The 21,669-nt window shown below is 43.6% G+C and overlaps 1 protein-coding gene across 5 annotated transcripts in view; it reads right to left on the reverse strand.

Annotated features, from left to right (window-relative positions):
* Positions 1 to 4,318: 4,318 nt before the first annotated feature.
* Positions 4,319 to 21,669, reverse strand: part of cep63 (centrosomal protein 63) — a 136,971-nt gene continuing 119,620 nt past the window's right edge. For 3 of the 5 annotated variants that reach the window (XM_063046155.1, XM_063046154.1, XM_063046158.1), the window contains exons 10-12: positions 18,375 to 18,577; positions 10,497 to 10,839; positions 6,331 to 6,592 (exon numbers count right to left, since the gene is read on the reverse strand). In XM_063046155.1, coding sequence (XP_062902225.1) covers positions 6,371 to 6,592; positions 10,497 to 10,839; positions 18,375 to 18,577 — 768 coding nt within the window. In that variant the 3' untranslated portion in view covers positions 6,331 to 6,370. Of the gene's footprint in view, positions 5,204 to 6,330; positions 6,593 to 10,496; positions 10,840 to 18,374; positions 18,578 to 21,669 lie in introns of those variants that run through there. The other 2 variants (XM_063046157.1, XM_063046156.1) reach the window with 2 other exon arrangements.

A 21,669-nucleotide genomic window follows, 5' to 3' on the forward strand; every position in this document is an offset into this window, starting at 1 on the left:
CTCAACATCAACTCAAGGCCAATTCACAAGGTCTAATTGTGGAGGATATTCAACATCTGCTGTGAACAATCCAACGAAGATCACACTGCAGACTGGAGAAACTCACATGAACTTTTCTGTGCAATGTATAATTGCAGTCATCCAGTACAGAAACAAGTTCTTTGACCCAACATGTCCACACAGACCATTAGGTAGTCCATACACTCATCAATACCAACCCTTGACTACACCCAATTTTCTTCTCACATTCCTCTAACTGTTCCCCCCACCACCCCCCACCAGCACAATTAACATTGGAATGTGGGAGGTAATCAGAATAGCCAGGATATATATATATATATATATATAGACACACACACAGGTGAAACCCCTTTTTACCAGGCGTCTCAAGATGCAGCTTGTTAGCCCCTCAACATTGGACTCAGCGGTGAGTCCACCATAACCGGGAAGTTGGGATGTCTTAACCACCCAAACTCCAACCTGTGTAAACGCTGCCCCCATGCAATTAGCTGTCAGCAAGAAATAACAGATTGTACACTGCATACAATTATAAAGTATATTTACAAATTTCAGCTAGTAGGAGCAGTTAGTAGGAAAAAGAAAAGAGAGACGAAAAAAAGTCCACTACAGTTAACCCAGTCCAAATGAGCACATAAGTTGGAGCTCATCTTGAATCTGTCTTTAACTCAAGTGCTGGACCCTCGGTCTGCGTGAAAGCACAAATGTCACTCAAAATCCATCTTGAACAAATGGGCTCCCCCACGGGATTATTGGTCTTTCCTTCTTGAAGCCATTCATTTGCACAAAGCACCTTGTGCAACAGGGACAGCATACTCAGCCATCTTTCCTCCTGTTTTCACCCAGCTCCTGCTAAAAAGACCTCGATCTACACCAGTGTCCATCGCCAAAACCTCTCCACCCGTTGTTCTCTAAAACCTTCTCCCAATTCTACCATGTTGATTGGTTGACACAGCATAATAGCCCTTTATCTTTAGCTCAAACCCAAACATGCTAAAAGCAGAGCAAACTGCTGTTACAGAAGCACTAAAATGAAATACCTTTAGCACAGCAGTAAAAATGTTAACCAGAGTATATATGCTAACTCCACATAGACAGTGCCCATTGTCAATACTGAAGATAGGATGTTAGAGCTGTGACAGAGCAGTATGACCACTGCACCATCCTGGGCAAGGGTTGCATTAAAATATCACTGTAACATGTGGATGCTACATTTGCACTACATTTTATCAAACATACTTAAAAGGTCAGGCAAGGTCAAGTCATGAATGTGATGGAATTTGCACGGCTGAGTACAAGTTCAGCAATACTCAAAAATCTTGGTATTATACAGGGCATAGAAACCCACTTGATTGGCACTCCATCCTTTATTCATTCACTCCACCACTGATGTACAGTGGCAGCTGCTTGTTCCACTTTGAGGATGCACAGCAGTTACTCAACAAGACTTATCAGAGAGAATCTTCCAAACCCACCTCTACCAGCTAGGAGAGAAGAGGAAGCATGGGAACACCACTACAGGAAGTTGCTCTCCAACCAAAAGCATCATGATGACTAGGAAATCTTCAATGATTTTAATATGCAGATAGATTTGGAAAATTAAGATGGTGCTGGCTCCCAAGAGAAGGAATTTGTAAAATGCCTGAGGTGGCTTTTTAGAGCATCTTGTGGTTGAGCCCACTAGGAAAAAGGCAATTCTGGATTGGATGTTGTGCAATGAACCAGGAGTGATCAAAATATGGTAGAATTCACCCTGCAGTATGAGAGAGAGAGAAAAGCTAAATTCAAGTGTATCAGTATTACAGTGGAGTAAAGAGAATTACAGAAGCTTGAGAGAGGAGCTAGCCAAAGTTGATCAAAAGAGGACTCAAGCAGGGATGATGGCAGAACAGCAATGGCTGGAGTTTCTGCGAGCACTTCAGAAGGCACAGGATGACACATGCCAAATAAGTAGTGTTGTAAAGGGAGATTGACACAACTATGGCTGACAAAGGGAGTCAAAGTCAGCAAAGAAAGAGGACATACTATAATATGACAAAATTAGTGGAGAATTGAGAAGCTTCTGAAAATCAACATAAAAAGCAACTAAATAGCCATGAGAGAAAATATGAAATATGAAGGTAATCTAGCCAATAATATTAAGAAAGGATACCAATTGCTTTTTCTGATATATAAACAGTAAGAGAGGTGAGAGTGAATATTAGACCACTGGAAAATGACCCTAGAGAGGTAGTAATGGGGGGCAAAGGTAAGTATTTTGTGCCAGTCTTCATTATGGACAACGCTAGAAAATCGAGTGAGTGTAGTTACTATTTCAAAGGAGAAGTTGCTTAGGAAGCTGAAAGGTCTGAAGGTAGATAATTTACCTGGATCAGATGGACCACATCCCAGGGTTCTAAAAAAAGGCTGAAGAGATTGTGGAAGCATTCGTCGTGATCTTTCAAGAATCACTCGATTCTGGAATGGTGTCAGAGGAATGGAAAATTACAACTGTCCACTCTTTGGGGGGGGGGGGGGAAGGTAAAAGGCAGGAAGCTATACACCAGTTAGCCTGACTTTTATGGTTGGGAAGATGTTGGAGTCTGCTATTAAGTATGAGGTTTCAGAGTACTGGGGGTGCATGATAAAGTAGGCCAAAGCCTTAAGGGGAAATCTTGCCTAACAGATCTGTTGGAATCCTTTGAAGAAATTACAGGCAGAATAGACAATGGAGTCAGTGGATGTTTTTTACTTGGATTTTCAGGAGACCTTCAACAAAGTGATGCATATAAGGCTGCTATACAAGGTAAGAGCCCATTGTAATACTGAAAAGATACTAGAATGGATAGAAGATTGGTTGAGTGGCAGAAGACAAAAAGTGGAAATAAAGGGGCCTATTCTGGTTGGGTGTCGATGACTAGTGGTGTTCCAAAGGAGTTGGTATTGGGACCACTTCTGTTGACATTATATGTCAATGATTTGGATAACAGAATTGATAGATTTTGTGGCCAATTTTGTGGATGATACAAAGGTAGGTGGATGGGCAGGTAATGTTGAGGAAGCAGGGAGTCTTCAGAATGACTTAGGTTAACAGAAGTGGCAGATGGAATACAGTGTAGGAAAGTGTATGCTAAGGCACAGACTATTTTCTAAATGGGCAGAAAACTCAGAATTCAGAGATGTAAAGGGACTTGAGATTCCTCATACAGAATCCCCTCTCTATAGGTCAACTTGCAGGTTGAGTCCATGGTAAGGGAGGTCAATGCAATGTTAGAATTCATTCATATAAAAACAAGGATGTGACTTTGAGCTGGGGTGGGTAGGGTATGTGTAGGAATCCACACCCCAATTGCCCAACAACAATCTGTGGAATTCATTGCCAAAGACAGCTCTGGAAGCCAAGTCATTGACTATATCAGTAAGGGCATCAAAGATTATGGAGAGAAAGCAGTGAATGGGGTTGAGAGAGTAATAAATCAGCCATAATTGAATGGCGGAGTAGACATGATGGGCTGAATGGCATTGATTCTGCTCCTATAGCTAATGTGTAATGGTGAGAATTTTCGGCCCCTCATCTAAGAAAGGATGACCTGGCATCAGAGAGAGCCCAGAGCATGTTCATGAGAATGATCTCAAGAATAAAAGGGTTAATATATTAGGAGCGTTTGATGACTCTGGGTCCATACTTCATGGTAGAGAAGAATGGCGGGGGGGGGGGAATCTTATTGAAACCTAGCAAATACTGAAATGCTCAGGTAGGTGGACGTGGAGAGGATGTTTCCTATAGTGGGAAAGTTTAGGACCAGATGGCACAGACTCAGAATAGAAGGACATCCCTCTGGAACAGACATGAGAATGAATTCCTTAAGCCAGAGAGTAGCGAATCTGTGGAATTTATTGTGGCAGATGGCTGTGGAGGCCAAGTCTTTGGGTATATTAAAAGCAGAGGTTGATAGGTTCTTGATTAGTGAGGGCATCAAAGGTTATGGGGAGAAGGCAGAACTGATTTGAGAGAGATAGTAAATCACGATGATAGAATGGCAGAGCAGATTTAATGGGATGAATCGCCTAATTCTGCTATGAATCGCCTAATTCTGCTCCTATGTCTTATGGCCTTATGGAAATATACTGTTTCTGGGCCCAAATCTTGGAACTCATTTCGGTATACCCACATCACAAGGACTGCTGCAGCTCATCACCAGCTTCTCAAGGGCAACTAGGACAAGCAATAAAATGCTGACTGAGCCTGCAGCCAACATCCATTTAAAAAAAAGAAAATAGCTGCTTCAATTCTATATAAAATTTATTCATAAATCCATGTAAAATAAATGAAAACATTAGTGATGAAAGTTTCTGCTCAAAAACCAGCTTCATAAGTTTGTATTTGCAGTATTTACATTTCTCCATCAAATACTTGCAGCACAAGGTAGGCTATGGATAAAATAATCTAAAGACAATGTTTCTCAACCCTGTTTGCATCAAAGAATGTTATCAGGAGTTGGAAGTCTATTTTCACTTATCAGTTCTCATCAATATACAAAATAAAATGCACCATTATTTTAAACACAAGACATTCAGTGTGTATTTCTTGCATGTTGAATCATCTGATGAACACAATTAGCGCAGCACCAATGTCAGCCAATGCTCAGTGTTGTGGTCATACAAGTAAAACTTGCAAATTTAGCAGTTCCAATATTAAATCCTTGGCCTAGTTGCCTTATCTATAAAAGGAGATTCTTTGATGGATATAGGGGCATAACGTGGAAGTCTGAACCACATCTCCATATGTACATCAGTAATACACTAGCAACGCTGTCTTGCCTTTCCAGTGTAATTTAAGGAAGATAGAACAAAAAGCCACAGTATTGCAAACAAAGAACTCAGAAGATAGACAAGATGGCAAACTTATACCCTAATATACATGAGATGCCTTTCAAGGAACCATACAGTTCAATCACTGAGACTCAACAACCTATACAATAGCTTCAAATTACTGATTCTCGCACAGTAGAACTTCCACCAAAGGAAGCCCATGAGCTGCCCTTCCAACTGTAGGTCATTTGTATTTATCAACAGTTCTTTCACTTTCAATTTTCAGTTCCTCAATATGGATGTCCAGTTGCTTTAAGAGTTGCTGTGACCGTATATCCTCATCCTCAAGAAACCTGGCTGCTATTGATGTATTAGAAGATTCAACTGCTAGGCTCTGAAATAAAACAGCAAGAGAGGATTATTGACTTTTTACTGGCATGCGTACAGTAGTATTAGTGTGAAACAATTTATCGTGTGCTTAGTCATCAACAGAGACCCTTAACTGAGGAAAACATTTACATCACACTACAGGCCTTCCAGACAATCTAATTTGGATTCCCATTTGAGATAATCCCACGTGCTTCTGCGTGGCCTTCTTAACCTTCCCATCCATGTACCTGCCCAAATCTCTTAAATGTCATTAATGCAACTGTCTCTGGCACCTCATTCCATATACAGACCACACTCTGGGTGAAGAAGTTGCCCGTCAGATCTATTTTAAATCTTTCTCTTCCTATTCTAAAGCTACGTCCACACTAGACTGGATAATTTTGAAAAAGCCGGTTTTGTGTAAAAACAATAGGCGTCCACACCAGGCGTTTTTGAAAATACCTCCATCCACATTAAAACAGGTATTTGGGCAAATCTCCTCCTACTGGGCATGCGAAGGACACATCTACAGAAAACAAGCGAAGAGGAACCGGTATACTGGTGCGCTTTGTCCAGTTACAGACTAGAAAAACTTAAAAGGAAATTGCCAAACGACAGACAAAAAAAAGGAACAGAGCCTTATACAGCGGGCAGTGTAGTTTGCGGGCTGCGGAGTGAGCCGGGAGCAGAGTGAAGGCTTAAGGGCTTCGGCTCAACGGGTTTAGGCGGAAACGGGCGAGGCGAAGAGGGTTTGGTATTCATTTTTTCTTGTTATTTGAGGAGAGGGGAAGTATGAGTGTGAGGGCAGCTTGTCATTCTCGGTGCCGGATGTGGGAGGTCCTGGAGTCTCCAGGCCTCCCGGACGTCCGCATCTGCGTCAGGTGCACCGAGATGCAGCTCCTAAGAGTCTGTGTTAGGGAACTGGAGCTGCAGCTCGATGACCTTCGTCTTGTCAGGGAGAGTGAGGAGTTGATAGAGAGGAGTTACAGGCAGGTGGTCACACTGGGGCCACGGGATGCAGACAAGTGGGTCACGGTTAGGAGGGGGAAGGGGAAGAGTCAGGTAATAGAGAGTACCCCAGTGGCTGTGCCCCTTAACAATAGGTACTCCTGTTTAAGTACTGTTGTGGGGACAGCTTACCTGGGGGAAGCGACAGTGGCCGTGCATCCGGCACAGAGACCAGCCCTGTAGCTCAGAAGGGTCGGGAAAGGAAGAGGAGGGCAGTAGGGGACTCGATAGTAAGGGGGTCAGATAAGCGATTCTGTGGACGCTGTCCGGAGATCCAGATGGTAGTTTGCCTCCCTGGTGCCAGTGTCCGGGATATTTCCGATCGCATCCAAGATATCCTGAAGTGGGAGGGAGAGGAGCCAGAGATCGTGGTACCAATGACATAGGTAGGAAAAGGGGAGAGGTCCTGAAAGAAGAATATCGGGAGTTAGGAAGGGAGTTGAGAAAAAGGACCGCAAAGGTAGTAATCTCGGGATTACTGCCTGTGCTACGCGACAATGAAGAGTAGGAATGCAATCAGGTGGAGGATAAATGCGTGGCTTAGGAATTGGAGCATGGGGCAGGGGTTCAAGTTTTTGGATCATTGGGACCTCTTTTGGCGCAGATGTGACATGTACAAAAAGGACAGCTTACAGTTGAATCCTAGGGGGACCAATATCCTGGCGGGGAGATTTGCAAGGGCTACTGAGGTGACTTTAAACTAGAATGGTTGGGGGGGGTGGGAATCAAATTAAAGAGACTAGGAGAGAGGAGGTTAGTTCACAAATAGAGAAAGCTAGTAGACAGTGTGTGAGGGAGGATAGGCAGGGGACAGAGATCAGGAGCACTCAGACCAAAGATGTAGGGGACAAGGAAGAAAAAGTTAACAAAGTTGTTTGCTCCATTAAGGATAAAAAGAGAGTAAGAGGTGGAGAGTTTCTTAAATGCATCTATTTTAATGATAGGAGCACTGTAAGAAGGGTGGATGAGCTTAGAGCATGGATTTATACCTGGAAATATGATGTTGTAGCTATTAGTGAAATGTGGTTGCAGGAGGGGTGTGATTGGCAACTAAATATTCCAGGATTTCGTTGCTTCAGGTGTGATAGAATAGGAGGGGCAAGAGGGGGAGGTGTTGCATTGCTTGTCAGAGGAAATATAACAGTGGTGCTCTGGCAGAATAGATTAGTGGACTCGTCCAGGGAGGCTATTTGGGCGGAATTGAGGAATAGGAAAGGTGTAGTGATGCTAATAGGGGTGTATTATAGACCAGTTAATGGGGACCCAGAACTGGAGGAGCAAATTTGTAAGCTGATAGCAGATATTTGTAGTAAGCACAAGGTTGTGATTGTGGGAGATTTTAATTTTCCACACATAGACTGGGAAGCCTATTCTGTAAAAGGGCTGGATGGTTTGGAGTTTGTCAAATGTGTGCAAGATAGTTTTTTGCAGCAATACATAGCGGTACCAACTAGAGAAGGGGCAGTGTTGGATCTCCTGTTGGTAGGGCAGGTGACGGAGGTATGTGTGGGGAAGCACTTCTGGTCCAGTGATCACAATACCATTAGTTTCAATATAATTATGGAGAAGGATAGGACTGCACCCAGGGTTGAGATTTTTGATTGGAGAAAGGCTAACTTTGAGGAGATGCGAAAGGATTTAGAAGGAGTGGATTGGGACAATTTGTTTTATGGGAAGGATGTAATAGAGAAATGGAGGTCATTTAAAGGTGAAATTTTGAGAGAGCCATGATTTTCAAGGGATATTAGAAACTTGGTTCAGAAAAAGAGAGGGATTTACAATAAATATACGCAGCTTGGAGTTAATGAGGTGCTTGAGGAATATAAAGAATGTAAAAAGAATCTTAAGAAAGAAATTAGAAAAGCTAAAAGAAGATACGAGGCAGCTTTAGCAAGTAAGGTGAAAATAAATCCAAAGGGTTTCCACAGTTATATAAATATCAAAAGGATAGTGAGGGATAAAATTAGTCCCTTAGAGAATCAGAGTGGAAGGCTATATGCGGAGCAAAAAGAGATGGGGGAGATTTTGAACAATTTCTTCTCTTCGGTATTCACTAAGGAGAAGGAGATTGAATTGTGTAAGGTAAAGGAAATGTAAAGGGGTTTCGACTTTTATGTTACTGCGGAGGCCAATTAAAATGGCGTCTTGTTATGTTAATCTGGGGAATGTGGCTTTGTTGTGTTAAGCGCTGAGAAAGTTTGCGCTAGCAGCTTGTTTTTACTTTAGAGTGTGATAAGAGAATGCTATTAACCAATTGGGATAGTTGTTATGGTTTTGGTGTATTTGAAGATACTGTATGCGCGGGGTTTTGGGGGAGAAGGCGGGAGAGCGAGACAGAGGATGGATGAGGTGCTGTGATGTCCGCTAACGGGGTTGGACCCCGAGGAGGGCGTTCGGCGAGGAGACGGAGACAGACTCGTGTGGAGCGTCTGGTCGACCACCGTTGTTGGTCCCAGGCGGCCGGTCGAGGTGGTCCGAGGGGTCGCAGGGTGAAGAAGAAGGTCCTTGAGCTCCAACGGTTTTGTGCACGAAGAGATTGAACTTTGAGAAGTGTGGCGCCTTTTATTTTCCTTTTATATTTTATTCTCTTTTAATTATATAATTCCAGTAATATCTATAAACTGTAAATCATTTAATTGCATCTGGTGTATTGTCTGTTATTTGGGCGGGGTGGGGTACATCACACAGCATCCACACAAACGAATTATCCAGTTTGGCGGGGCCGAGGTTGTTTCCCTAGATGACAGCAAGCCGAGCGACCCTGAGGCTGGCCGCGGGGTGGGGGGGGGGGTGGCTACAGAAACAAGAAAGGTAGTTATGGAAAGTATGACGATTAAAGAAGAGGAAGTACTGGCGCTTTTAAGGAATATAAAAGAGGATAAGTCTCCGGGTCCGGACAAGATATTCCCTAGGACCTTGAGGGAAGTTAGTGTGGAAACAGCAGGGGCTCTGACAGAAATATTTCAAATGTCATTAGAAACGGGGATGGTGCCGGAGGATTGGCATATTGCTCATGTGGTTCCATTGTTTAAAAAGGGCTCTAAGAGTAAACCTAGCAATTATCAGCCTGTGAGTTTGAGGTCAGTTGGTGGGTAAATTGTTGGAAAGTATTCTTAGAGATGGTATATATAATTATCTGGATAGACAGGGTCTGATTAGGAACCATCAACATGGATTTGTGCGTGGAAGGTCATGTTTGACAAATCTTATTGAATTTTTTGATGAGGTTACTACGAAAGTTGACAAGGATAAAGCGGTGGATGTTGTCTATATGGACTTCAGTAAGGCCTTTGACAAGGTTCCACACTGAAGGTTAGTTAGGAAAATTCAATCGTTAGGCATTAATATCAAGGTAGTAAAATGGATTCAGCAGTGGCTGGATGGGAGACAACAGAGAGTAGTGGTGGATAACTGTGTGTCAGATTGGAGGACGGTGTGTAGCAGTGTGCCTCAGGTATCTGTACTGGGTCCAATGTTGTTTGTCATATATATTAATGATCTGGATGAAGGGGTGGTAAATTGGATTAGTAAGTATGCAGATAATACTAAGATAGGTGGCATTGTGGATAATGAAGTAGGTTTTCAAAGTTTGCAGAGAGATTTAGGCCAGTTAGAAGAGTGGGCTGAAAGATGGCAGATGGAGTTTAATGCTGAAAAATGTGAGGTGCTACATTTTGGTAGGACTAATCAAAATAGGACATACATGGTAAATGGTAGGGCATTGAAGAATGCTGTAGAACAGAGGGATCTAGGAATAATGGTCCATAGTTCCCTGAAGGTGGAATCTCATGTGGATAGGGTGGTGAAGAAAGCTTTTGGTATGCTGGCCTTTATTAATCAGAGCATTGAGTATAGGAGTTGGGATGTAATGTTGAAATTGTAGAAGGCATTGGTAAGGCCGAATTTGGAGTATTGTTTACAGTTCTGGTCACTGAATTATAGGAAAGATGTCAATAAAAGTGTGAGAGTACAGAGGAGGTTTACTAAAATGTTGCCTGGGTTTCATCTCCTAAGTTACAGAGAAAGGTTGAACAAGTTACGTTTTCTTTCTTTAGAGCGTAGAAGGTTGAGAGGGGACTTGAGAGAGACTTGCTTTCAAGTAACACATCCCTGATGATAATTTTTGGTGTAAACACTCTGCACAACTCTACTTACTTTTATTAACAATGTGTACCACCTAACAGAATCAATTTAAATTAAAACTCCAATTTACATCGTCAGCATTCACAACATTCTGAATGTAGCAATTTCTTTTGTTTTTCAGAATGCAAATGCTTTATACTGACAAAAATGCAATAAAACTAGCATACCGGAGGCAGATGTTGGTCACCATGAAGTGAACAGAGAGATTGCACTGACACACTGTCAGGAAAATCCACTTCATTCTCATCGTCAGACAACGTGCAAGATGTGATCCCATGCAGAGAGTCAGATGGCGAAACAACACACGAGTTCCATTGATGGACATTGCAATGGTCAACCTCACCAGCTTGGCCTTGACCTTCTGTTAAATTACCACAGTCAGGCTTGGACAGTGGATGCTGACTTTGCGTAGGCAGCTTGTAATCTTTGGCATTTGTAGTCATCTCCCTGAGTCGCTTCTGAAGCTTTTGCAACTCCTCCTCATGTTCAAGCCGGAGCTCTTCCACTCGCCTGAAAATATTCAGAGTTTTCTAGGTTGTATTATCAAATACAGGGTAGGATTAACTTTCAGTGGCCACTTTATTAAGGTACACCTGTACACCTGCTCGTTAATGCAAATATCTAATAAACTAATCATGTGGTAGCAACTCAATGCATAAAACCATGCAGACGTAGTCAAGAGGTTCAGTTGTTGTGCAGACTAAACATCAGAATAGGGAAGAAATATGATTTAAATGACTTTGACTGTGGAATGATTGCTGGTGTTAGACAGTGTGGTTTGAGGATCTCAAAAACTGCTGATTTGCTTGATATTCACGCACAACAGTCTCTGGAATTTACAGAGAATAGGGTGAAAAACAAAAAAAAAACATCCAGTGAGCAGCAATTCTGTGGATGAAAACACCTTGCTGATCCTCAACAATGGCAATGCCATTCAACTCAGTGCTGAAGGCTGATGCACTTGCGGGTACTGCCCTCTTAGGACATCTGCCATGAGGTGTTGCTCCTCCAACTAAGAGTGGCCGTATTGTGGCAGAAGAGGAGGCCATGGACAGACATATTGGAACAGAAATGGGGACTGGAATAAAAATGCTTGGGCACCAGAAAATCCTGATACCATCGTTGCCAAGCCCTGACCAGTGACCAATCCGTGTTTGGCATTGATTAGCAAGAGCAAATTAAAGGAAAGCACAGCAGCCACAGTCTGAGTGGACAGAGTCAAAGAGTGGTAATCTTAAGGCTTTAATCTCTTTGAGGCTTCAGCAAAGAGATATTTCAGTCAGAGAAATCAAAGAAAAGCTCTTGGTATAGCTTTTATCCCTTCCCTACTTTATATTAGTAGAGATGACAGGCCAAATAGTTGAATGCTCCGCTCGCGGGACGTGGGAAAGCAGGGAGAATTCCAGTGTCCCTGACAACAACAACTGTGATAAATGCATCCAGCTGCAGCTTTTAACAATTAGTGTTAAGGAATTAGAGCTGGACCTGGAACTGGATGAACTCCAGATCATTCGGAGGGCTGAAGTGGTGATAGATAGGACATACAGAGACGTAGTTACACCCAAGATGCAGGACACAGGAAACTGGGTGACCGTTAAGAAAGGGAAAGGGATTGAGGACCAAGTGCAGAGTACCCCTCAACAACAGGTAAATCACTTAGGATACTATTGGCAGGGGCGGGGGGGGGGGTGGCGGGGAGGAGGGGTGTGGTTGACCTAACAGAGGAAAGTCACAGTGGTTCTGTGACTTACAGGGGAAGGATGGAGAAAAGGCACGCTGTGGAGATAGGGGATTCATTAGTTAGGGGAACGGACAGGAGGTACTGTGGGTGAGAACGAGATTCCCGGTGGTACATTGCCTCCCAGGTGCCAGGGTCCACGACATCTTGGATCGAGTCCTCAGCATTCTTAAGTGGGATAGTGAACAGCCAGAGGTCGTGTTCCATGCAGGTACCAATGACATGGGTAGGGCAAGTGACAAGGTTCTGCACAGGAAGTTAGGTGCTAAGTTAAAGGGCAGGATCTCCAGAGTTGTGAACTCAGGGTTGCTACCTGTGCCACGTGCTTGTGAGGCCAGAACTAGGAAGATTGTACAGTTTAATATATCGCTCAGAAGTTGGTGTAGGAGGCATAAGGGCAGGCATAAGATTTTTGAATCATTGGGCTCTTTCCAGGGAAGGTGGGACCTATACAGAAGGGATGGCTGGCAACTGAGCTGGAGGGGGACTAATATCCTAGCGGGAAGGGTTATTAATGCTGCACGGTGAGATTTAAACTAGAGTTGCAAGGGGATTTAAACCAGAGTGCCAGAACAGTTAGTGAAGAAGTTGTGGAGGCAGATGTTGCTAAGACCTCAGACAAAGTTAGGAATCAAAACGTTGAGCATAATGCAACTAGTCTCCTGAGCTGTGTATATTTCATTGCAAGCAGTACCATAGTTAAGGCAGATTAGCTCAGGACATGGATCAATATCTAGAATTACAACGTTGTCACCATTAGTGAGACTTGGTAGCAGGAGGGGCAGGACTGGAAGCTCAATGTTCCTGAGATCTGTTGCTTTTGGACATGACAGAGCAGGAGGAATTAAAGGAGGAGGGATGGCATTCCTAGTTAAGGAAAATATCACAGCAGTGCTCCGTCAGAACAATCTAGTCATAGTCATAGTCATACTTTATTGATCCCGGGGGAAATTGGTTTTCGTTACAGTTGCACCATAAATAATAAATAGTAATAGAACCATAAATAGTTAAATAGTAATATGTAAATTATGCCAGTAAATTATGAAGTAAGTCCAGGACCAGCCTATTGGCTCAGGGTGTCTGACCCTCCAGGGGAGGAGTTGTAAAGTTTGATGGCCACAGGCAGGAATGACTTCCTATGACACTCTGTGCTGCATCTCAGTGGAATGAGCCTCTGGCTGAATGTACTTCTGTGCCTACCCAGTACATTATGTAGTGGATGGGAGACATTGACCAAAATGGCATGCAACTTAGACAGCATCTAGTGAGACGTTATGGGTGGAACTGAGGACTGAAAGGAATGACCACGTTAATGGTGCTCTATTTTAGACCACCAAACAGTCCTAGCGATTTAGGGGAATAAATTTCTAAAGAGATCGCAGACTGAAGCAAGAAACATAAGGTTGTTATAGTAGGTGATTTTAACTTTCCACATAGTAACCAGGAATCGCATACTGTAAAAGGACTAGATGTGATAGAGTTTGTCAAAAGTATTCAGGAAAGTCTTCTTCATCAGTATGTATAAGTCCCAATGAGAGAGTGTGCGATACTGGATCTGCTGTTAGGGAGTGAGACAGGGCAGGTGACAGAAGTTTGTGTAGGGTAACACTTTTCATCCAGCGACCACAATGCCATTAATTTCAGAGTAACTGTGGAAAAAGATAGGTCTGGTCTGCAGGTTGAGATTCTAAATTGGAGAATGGCCAATTTAGATGATATCAGAAAGGATCTGGCAAGTGTGGATTAGGACAGGCTGTTATATACTTGATAAGAGGGAAGCCTTCAAAAACTAAACTTTGAGAGTACAAAGTTTGTATGTGCCTATAAGAACTAAATGTAAAGATAACAAGAGTAGGGAACCTTGGTTTTCAAGAGATACTGAAGCCCTGGTTAAGAGAAAAAAGGAGGTGCATAGCAGGTATAGGCAAGAAAGAACAAATGAGGTGCTCATGGAGTACAAGATATGCAAGAGAACACTTAAGAAATCAGGAAGGCTGAAAGAAGGCGTGAAATTGCTCTAGCAGACAAGGTGAAGGAGAATCACAAGGGATTCTACAGACACGTTAAAAGCAAAAGGATTGCAAAGGGCAAAATTGGTCGTCTGGAAGACCAGAATGGTAATCCATGTGGGAAGCCAAAACAGATGGGGAAGATCTTAAATGAATTTACTTGGAAGATGGATACAGAGTCAACAGAAGTGAGACAAAGCAGCATCAACTTTATGGGCCCTGTACAAATTACAGAGAAAGAGGAGAACTCCAGGATGAGCCTCAACTTTGTGTGCTCAGTGAACTGGTTTAACTGTAATTGATCCTTTTATTTTTTAATGTTTTCTTTCCTAGTAATGATTCAATAAAGATGAAATTTGTAAATATACTTTCTATATAATTTTATGCAGTGTACGATCTGTTATTTCTTGCTAGCCAACTGTGAATGGGCAGTATTTACACAGTATTTGCTTAAATCAAGGTTTCTTTAATTGGAACACCCCAACTTTTCCGTTTGGTTAAACCCCAAATCATACCGAACCTAGACATACATTGCTTGAGAAAGGTGGTCTTCTCACCGTTGAATCACATAGCAGTTAGCAGAGCTCGCTAGCAAGCCAAGTTTGCAGATGAGCCCAGTGAAAGGGTTACATACTGTATGTATTGAGCACAGAAAATGGGATGTTATGTTGAAGTTGTATAAGCCACTGGTGAGGCCTAATTGGAGTATTGTGTGCAAATTCATTAACAGCTCTATTTCCATTTTTAATATCTTTGTTTTTCCCTTTCAGGGTTCTTTTGAAGACTCTGATCTGGAGTTACACGCTGACTATGGCTCTTTGCGGGGATGGAACTTGCTCTCAGGGTTTCATAACCAGCCTTTGTTGTTCGGCACGCCAAGGGCTCGGCCCAAGAGTCCGGCTCGGCTTTGGAGGCCTAGGATTTCGGGGCTCTGGAGATGGGCGGATCGAAGGTCGGTGTCACAGGAGACCCGTGTGACATCAGGGGAGTTGAAATATCAACGGCTGTGTGCCCAGATCTTTGGGCACAGCTCTCGAAAAAAAAACAACGTAATGGATTTTTAACATCGTAAACCAGCGAGTTGTTTACGTCTCCCTGCTCGCTGTGAAAACGGAGATACCTCTTTCTCCCTTATTAGGGGGAGGGGGAGGGGGAGGGGGAGAGGGAGAGGGAGAGAGCGAGAGCGCGAGCACACACGCGCCTGTGGTATGTCGAATACTGGGTGAAACACTAAGTCTTTGGGGTAACTGCAAGTCTGTGCCTTTGCTGTTGCTATGCTCACACTTAAGTGCTCGGTGGAGGGTGCCGATGCTTTTTTTGCCGGTGAGGGGGAAGGGGGATTGTTGTTTGCTGCACTTACGCGTGGGAGGGAGGGGAGCTGCAGGGGGACTTTGGGGTTCTAACATTTACTGTCATTCATTCTTTGGGGCACTCCTCTGTTTACGTGGATGGTTGCGAAGAAAAGCATTTCAGAATGTATATTGTATATATTTCTCTGACATTAAATGTACCTTTGAAATCCTTTGAGTTTTGGTCACCTACCAACAAGAAAGACATAAACAAGGTTGAAAGAGCGCAGAGAAAATTTACAAGGATGTTGCCGGATCTGGAGGACAAGAATTATAAAGAAAGAGATAATGGGCTAGGATTGTATTCTTTAGAACGTCGAAGATTGAGGGGAGATTTGAAAGTGGTATACAATATTATGAGGGGTATGTATAAGGTAGATGGAAGCAGGCTTTTTCCACTGAGGTTGAGTGGAGCAACTAGAGGTTAGGGTTAAGCACAAAAGGTGAAAGTTTAGGGGGATATGTGGGGAAATTTTTTCACTCAGAGGGTCATGAAAGTGCGGAATGAGCTGCCAGTGCATGCGAGCATGATTTCAACGTTTAGGCAAAGTTTCGATAGGTACACATATAGAGGGGGTAAGGAGAGCTACGGTCCCAGCGCAGGTTGATGGGAATAAGCAGTTTAAATGATTTCTGTGCTGTACTCCTCTGTGATTCTATGACTCAGCTCTGGCTCCATCAACCCCAGCTGCTCCTCCCATGCAACCATCCCTGAACACCCCAACCATCCTCTCTCATCTGATGCCACCAACCTTCTTCCCCCCCTCTGATCTCTGCCGTGCCTTCACTATTCCCACCAATGTTCCCTCTCTGAGGTGGATCACTGTCCTCAGCAATGCCTTATCTTTGAACTCCTTCACCCATACCTCAGTGAGTTCCAGGACCAAGATACCAAGCTTTCCTTCTGTCACCTCTATCTCCGAACCCATTTATTTGACAACGATTCCCCACCCCACACCTATGACTCCTTCGCCCATTCTCCAACCCACCTCCTCTTCTTGGACACCCTGCTCTGTTTTAAAACCATAAGGCATAGGATTAGAATGAGGCGATTTGGCCCATCGAGTCTGCTCTGCCATTCCATCATGGCTGATTTATTATCCCTCTCAACCCTGTCCACCTGCCTCAGTCCAAGACCTTTGACACCCTGACTAATCAAGAACCTATCAACCACCGTTTTAAATATACTGAATCACTTGGCCTCTAGAGCCATTTGTGACAATGAATTGCACAGATTCACTTCCCTCTGGTTAAGGAAATACCTCCTCATCTCTATCCTAAATGAATGTTTCTCCATTCTGAGGCTGTGTATGGTCATGTTCAAACTCCATGACCATACACGTCTCCACATCATGTTCCATTTGACTTCTCTGGATCTTTTCACCACTAATTGTTGACGAGTCTTCAGCACTCCCCTCCTATTCGAACCTTACCTCCTCTGAACACATTCCCCTCCAGCCTCTCTGATGCAATCCCAATCTCACCATCAAACTTGCAGGAAAAAAGAGGTGGCATTGTAGTCTGGTGGACTGACTACTAGCTTACTGAGGGCAGGCAGCAAACTCTCAGACACCTCCTCTTATTTGCCCCTTGAAAAGAACCCCACTCAAGACCATCAGAACATTGTCGCAGACATCTAATGACAAATGTCATCTAATGAGGACATCTTCCATCCACTGCCACCAACCTTATAGTTTCCTTAACCTGAACTGTTCATTTCTACCTCCTACCCAAGATCCACAAGCCTGACTGTTTGGGTACATCCACTGTTTCTGCCTGCACTTGCCACACTGAACTCATGTCTGGATACTTTGACTCCATTTTATCCCCCTTTATTCAATCCCTTCTGACCTATATCTATGATATTTCACATGCTCCTGATCTCCTCACAATCTGCAAGTTCCCTCGCCTTGATCGCCTCACTTTCACCATGTATGTCCAGTTCCTTAACACTTCTACCCCCATCAAGGATAGCAACCTGTGGAAGCAAGTCTTTACATATATTTAAGGCAGAAGCTGATAGATTCTTGATTGGTCAGGGAATGAAGGGATACTTGGAGAAGACTGGAGATTGCAGCTGAGAGGAAAAATGGATCAGCCATAATGAAATGGCAGACTCGATGAGCGAAATGACCTAACTCTACTCATATATCTTATGGTCTTATGGTACGGTAATGGTTAGGATACACCAGGGAAATTTTTCCATTAGCAGGTCAATACCAGTATTACAGCTGCCTTGGAACAGGTTTCTTGGCTCGACAGCAAGTTCTGGAATACAGTTTCTCAACCATGGTATCACACTGCTGTCTGTCATGTAATTCTCATCCTATTTAGTGCTCGTATATTTCAGTGCTACAATTTAACTAGGTTGGTGTTACTTTTTATTACTATGTCTGGTAATGTTTCTACTATGCTCCTTATTTAGTTCCCTGGCTTGACAGAAACAGTTGGGGTTATCCCCTTGAACAAAAGTGCCTGCCGCACTACACAACACAGCATACCATTATTGCAAAGCCATGAACTTGCCTGTAGAGATACCTGCGCCAAACAATGATGGAGTCAAAGACATTATCTCAAGCTGTTGACCTTCTAGCTGTGCTACAAATGAGGATAGACGATGAAGTCCTTCAATCATTGTACCATCTATACTTCTGCTGCTACTCCTTCAAGTTCAACTTGTTAGCAGTGACTCATCAGAAAGCAATAAACTGTGGGGAATTTCTTTACCATGTTTGATCTGACAGTTTAGGGATAAGGCAATGTTAAGGACCTCCAAGGCCATTTACACTAGGTATCTACTTCAGGTAGCCATATCCTACTGGAGACCATGACAAACGCATGGTGTTTCCAAGATGTGACCAATTCCAAGAGAATGAATTTTTCTACTTTGTCTATCATAATTCCCAATCAAGGCATTCCGAAACATCATGACTGCCAAAGCCTCCATACCTGTCTTCAGTCTCTCTGATGTCTGTCAGCTTGTTCTGTATCTGAACCAGAAGCATTTCGTATCTCTCCTGAGACACTTTTGCTGACATTTCCAGTTTGCTTCTAACATCAGCTAGTTCTTTCTGGAGCTGTTGATTTTCCTGTTCCAATTGCCTCAAAGATGAAAAGTAGCCATCCCGAAGGTCCATTAGCGAACAATTCTGCTGAAATTGCAATGAATGAAAAATATATTACCTTTATTCTTCCCTATAACTTCTGAAGGCAAATAACTAACACATCTTATCAACCATTTCATTCTTCAAGTGATAACTTTAGCAAGGCCTTTGACAAAGTCCCATATGTTGGCTAGTCAATAAGATTCAGTCGTTCGGCATTCAAGATGAGGTTGTGAATTGGATCTGACATTGGCTTCACGGGACAAGGCAGAGAGTGGCAGTAGATGGTTGTCTCTCTGACTGGAGGCCTGTGACTAATGGAGCACCAAAGGATTCGGTAGTGGGTCCGTTGTTGTTTGTCATCTACAAACGTATTATCAACAATCTCGATGATAATGTGCTTGCTCTCTGAGAGGACAAATCAGCGTAGGACTTACATGGTGAGCGATAGGTCACTGAGGAGTGCAGTAGAGTAGAGGGATCTGGGAATACAGATCCATAATTTCTTGAAAGTGGGATCACAGGTAGATAGGGTCATAAAGAAAGCTTTTGTCACATTGGCTTTCGGAAATCAGAGTATTGTGTACAGGAGTTAGGATGTTATGTTGAAGTTGTATAAAACACTGACGAGGCCAAATTTGGAGAATTGTCTGTAGCTTTGGTCACCTTGGTACAGGAGAAATAACTATAAGATTGAAAGAGTAAAGAGAACATTTACAAGGATGTTGGCAGGACGTAAGTATGATGCTAGCTTTATTTCCCTCTGGGAGTGGTGGTTAAAATAATATCTAAATGAATGCTGAAACCAGCAATACTTAGAAAGCTGTGAATCTATTGCCGGCAAACAGGATTTGTACTGATAGACACGTGATGGTCAGCATGAACATGACGGACCCATTTCTGTGATGTATGCCTCCAATGGCAAAAAAGGTAAAGCAGCAAGTAAAATCAAAGAAAACTCAGCATGTAAAGAGCAAGTGAATAATTGCAAAACCTACTTGATCAAAAAACCTAATGTAGGGGGTGGCAGTGAACGTGGGTAAAGATTTTCATGAAAATAAAGTAAACACCTTCACTGAAGAGATGGATGTTACTGATGCTGTAGCCCCCAAAACTATTTTCACGTTTTACTGTGTCATTTTCTAAATTTAACATACATTGAAGCAGGATTTTTGAGATTATCTATAAAATATTATGTATCATGTCAAATAAAATGAAAATTTCCAAAACCTGTCAACAAGTTTACTAAAAATTAAGAACCAACATTGTGAGGCTGAAAAAATATTCATCTCCTTTGCTGTTTGTCATCTAAACCAACAATCTTGATGATAATGTGATAATGTTGTTCTTTGGGGGGACAAATCAGGGTAGGACTTACGTGGTGAGCGATAGGGCACTGAAAAGTGCAGTAGACTACAGGGACCTGCGAATACAGATCCATAATTTCTTGAAAGTGGCCTATTGCTCACTGTGTAAGTCCTATCCTAATGCTAACTTTCCTCAGGTGCAATACTGTGGAGAATCTTACCAACTCACCCAATTTGTTGATGTATAAAATTGGAGGATCACCTGACTAAATATCCTCTCTCTGTGTAAGGTCCAACAGTACAGTAGATTTTTAACAGACCAAATGAAAATGAAGGCAAGAGCATTCAAGGAAAGTCAGAGAAATGATAATAGAGAAGCAGAAATCTGGGAAAGGGTACAAGACCACCTCAAAGGCAATGAACATACCTCTCACCTCAGTGCAGGCCATTGTAAAAAAGTGGAAAATATATGAACCCATAGTCCGTTGCCACTTCCAGCTGCCGGGGCCCCAGATGTCGATTGGGTCGGGCCCCGAAGCCGACACTTAATCCCGGAGGGCCGGGCTCCTAACTGAAACAAGTCTGTGAGCTGAGTCATGGTTGCGGAGGCCTCCACTCCAGCCGAGCCTCGGGCTTGATTTCCGAGGTTGGTGGCGGAGGCCTCACTTCCGGCAGCAGTGGATATCCACCAACTGGGCTTTACAATCGTTGTTCCAGGGAAGTGTCTGGGGCACCTTGAGGTCTCCGACGTCACTTCTGTGTGATTGTCTGCTCCGGAGAGGTGCTGGTCGGAATGGGCCGTGTCTCCAAGCTCTCCGGCACGGTAGCAGGCCACGGGTCTCCGGGAACGTGGTGGGCCTCGGACCAGGCTTCGCTGGTCAGGTCCAGGTGCGGTCTGGAGTTTAAGAAGCAATTCTGGCGCAGTGATCTCCAGCTAGGTCAGTAGCTTCGCCAGGGTGTTGCTGATCTTGCTAGATGTAGCAGATTGGAGGTTTAGAAGGGTTTCTCGGGTATAGGATAGTGTAGGGGGCAGTTTGCTCGGAAGGGCACACACAGAGTCGCCAGTTATCGGCGCCATCTTGGTATCTAATGCGCAAGCCATAGAGAACGAGGTGGATGATCTTAAAGGGAGACTCACCTACTGCAGGGAGATGCAGAACTGCTGTGTATTCTGTTTCACCGAGACCAGGCTCTCCCCTGCCACCCCCTACTGTGCCATCCGACCAGAGAGACTTTCAATCCATCGGATAGACCGCATGGCATCTTCGGGCAAGACGAGGGGAGGTAGTGTCTGCCTACTGATCAACACTGCGTGGTGCTCGGACACAGTGGCACTGACAAGCTCCTGCAGCCCCGACCTGGATCACCTGTCGGTGAAGTATCGTCCCTACTATCTGCCACGGGAATTCACCTCGGTCATACTGACAGCAATATACATTCCCCCCCAGGCGGACATGGAGTGTACTCTGAACATACTGTATGCCAACATCAGTGAACTTGAGACCCGGTATCTGAAGGCTTTGCTCATTACAGCTGAGGACTTTACCCAGGCCAACCTCAGAAAGGCGCTGCAATAGTTATACCAACATGTCTCCTGCCCCACTAGAGGCCCGAATATACTTGACCACTGTGACACAGCAGTCAAGGATGCCTACTGTTCTGTCCCATGACCTCACTTCGGAAAATCAGACCATCAGACCGTACTCCTCCTCCCGGCTTAGAAACAGAAACTGAAGCGGGAGGTCACAGTATCAAAAGTGGTGTCGCATTGGACGGAGGAAACGGATAAGGTCCTCCGTGACTGCTTTGAATCGGTGGACTGGTTAGTATTCA

Source organism: Mobula hypostoma, chromosome 4 (assembly GCF_963921235.1).
Source record: "Mobula hypostoma chromosome 4, sMobHyp1.1, whole genome shotgun sequence".
Lineage (NCBI taxonomy): Eukaryota > Metazoa > Chordata > Chondrichthyes > Myliobatiformes > Myliobatidae > Mobula > Mobula hypostoma.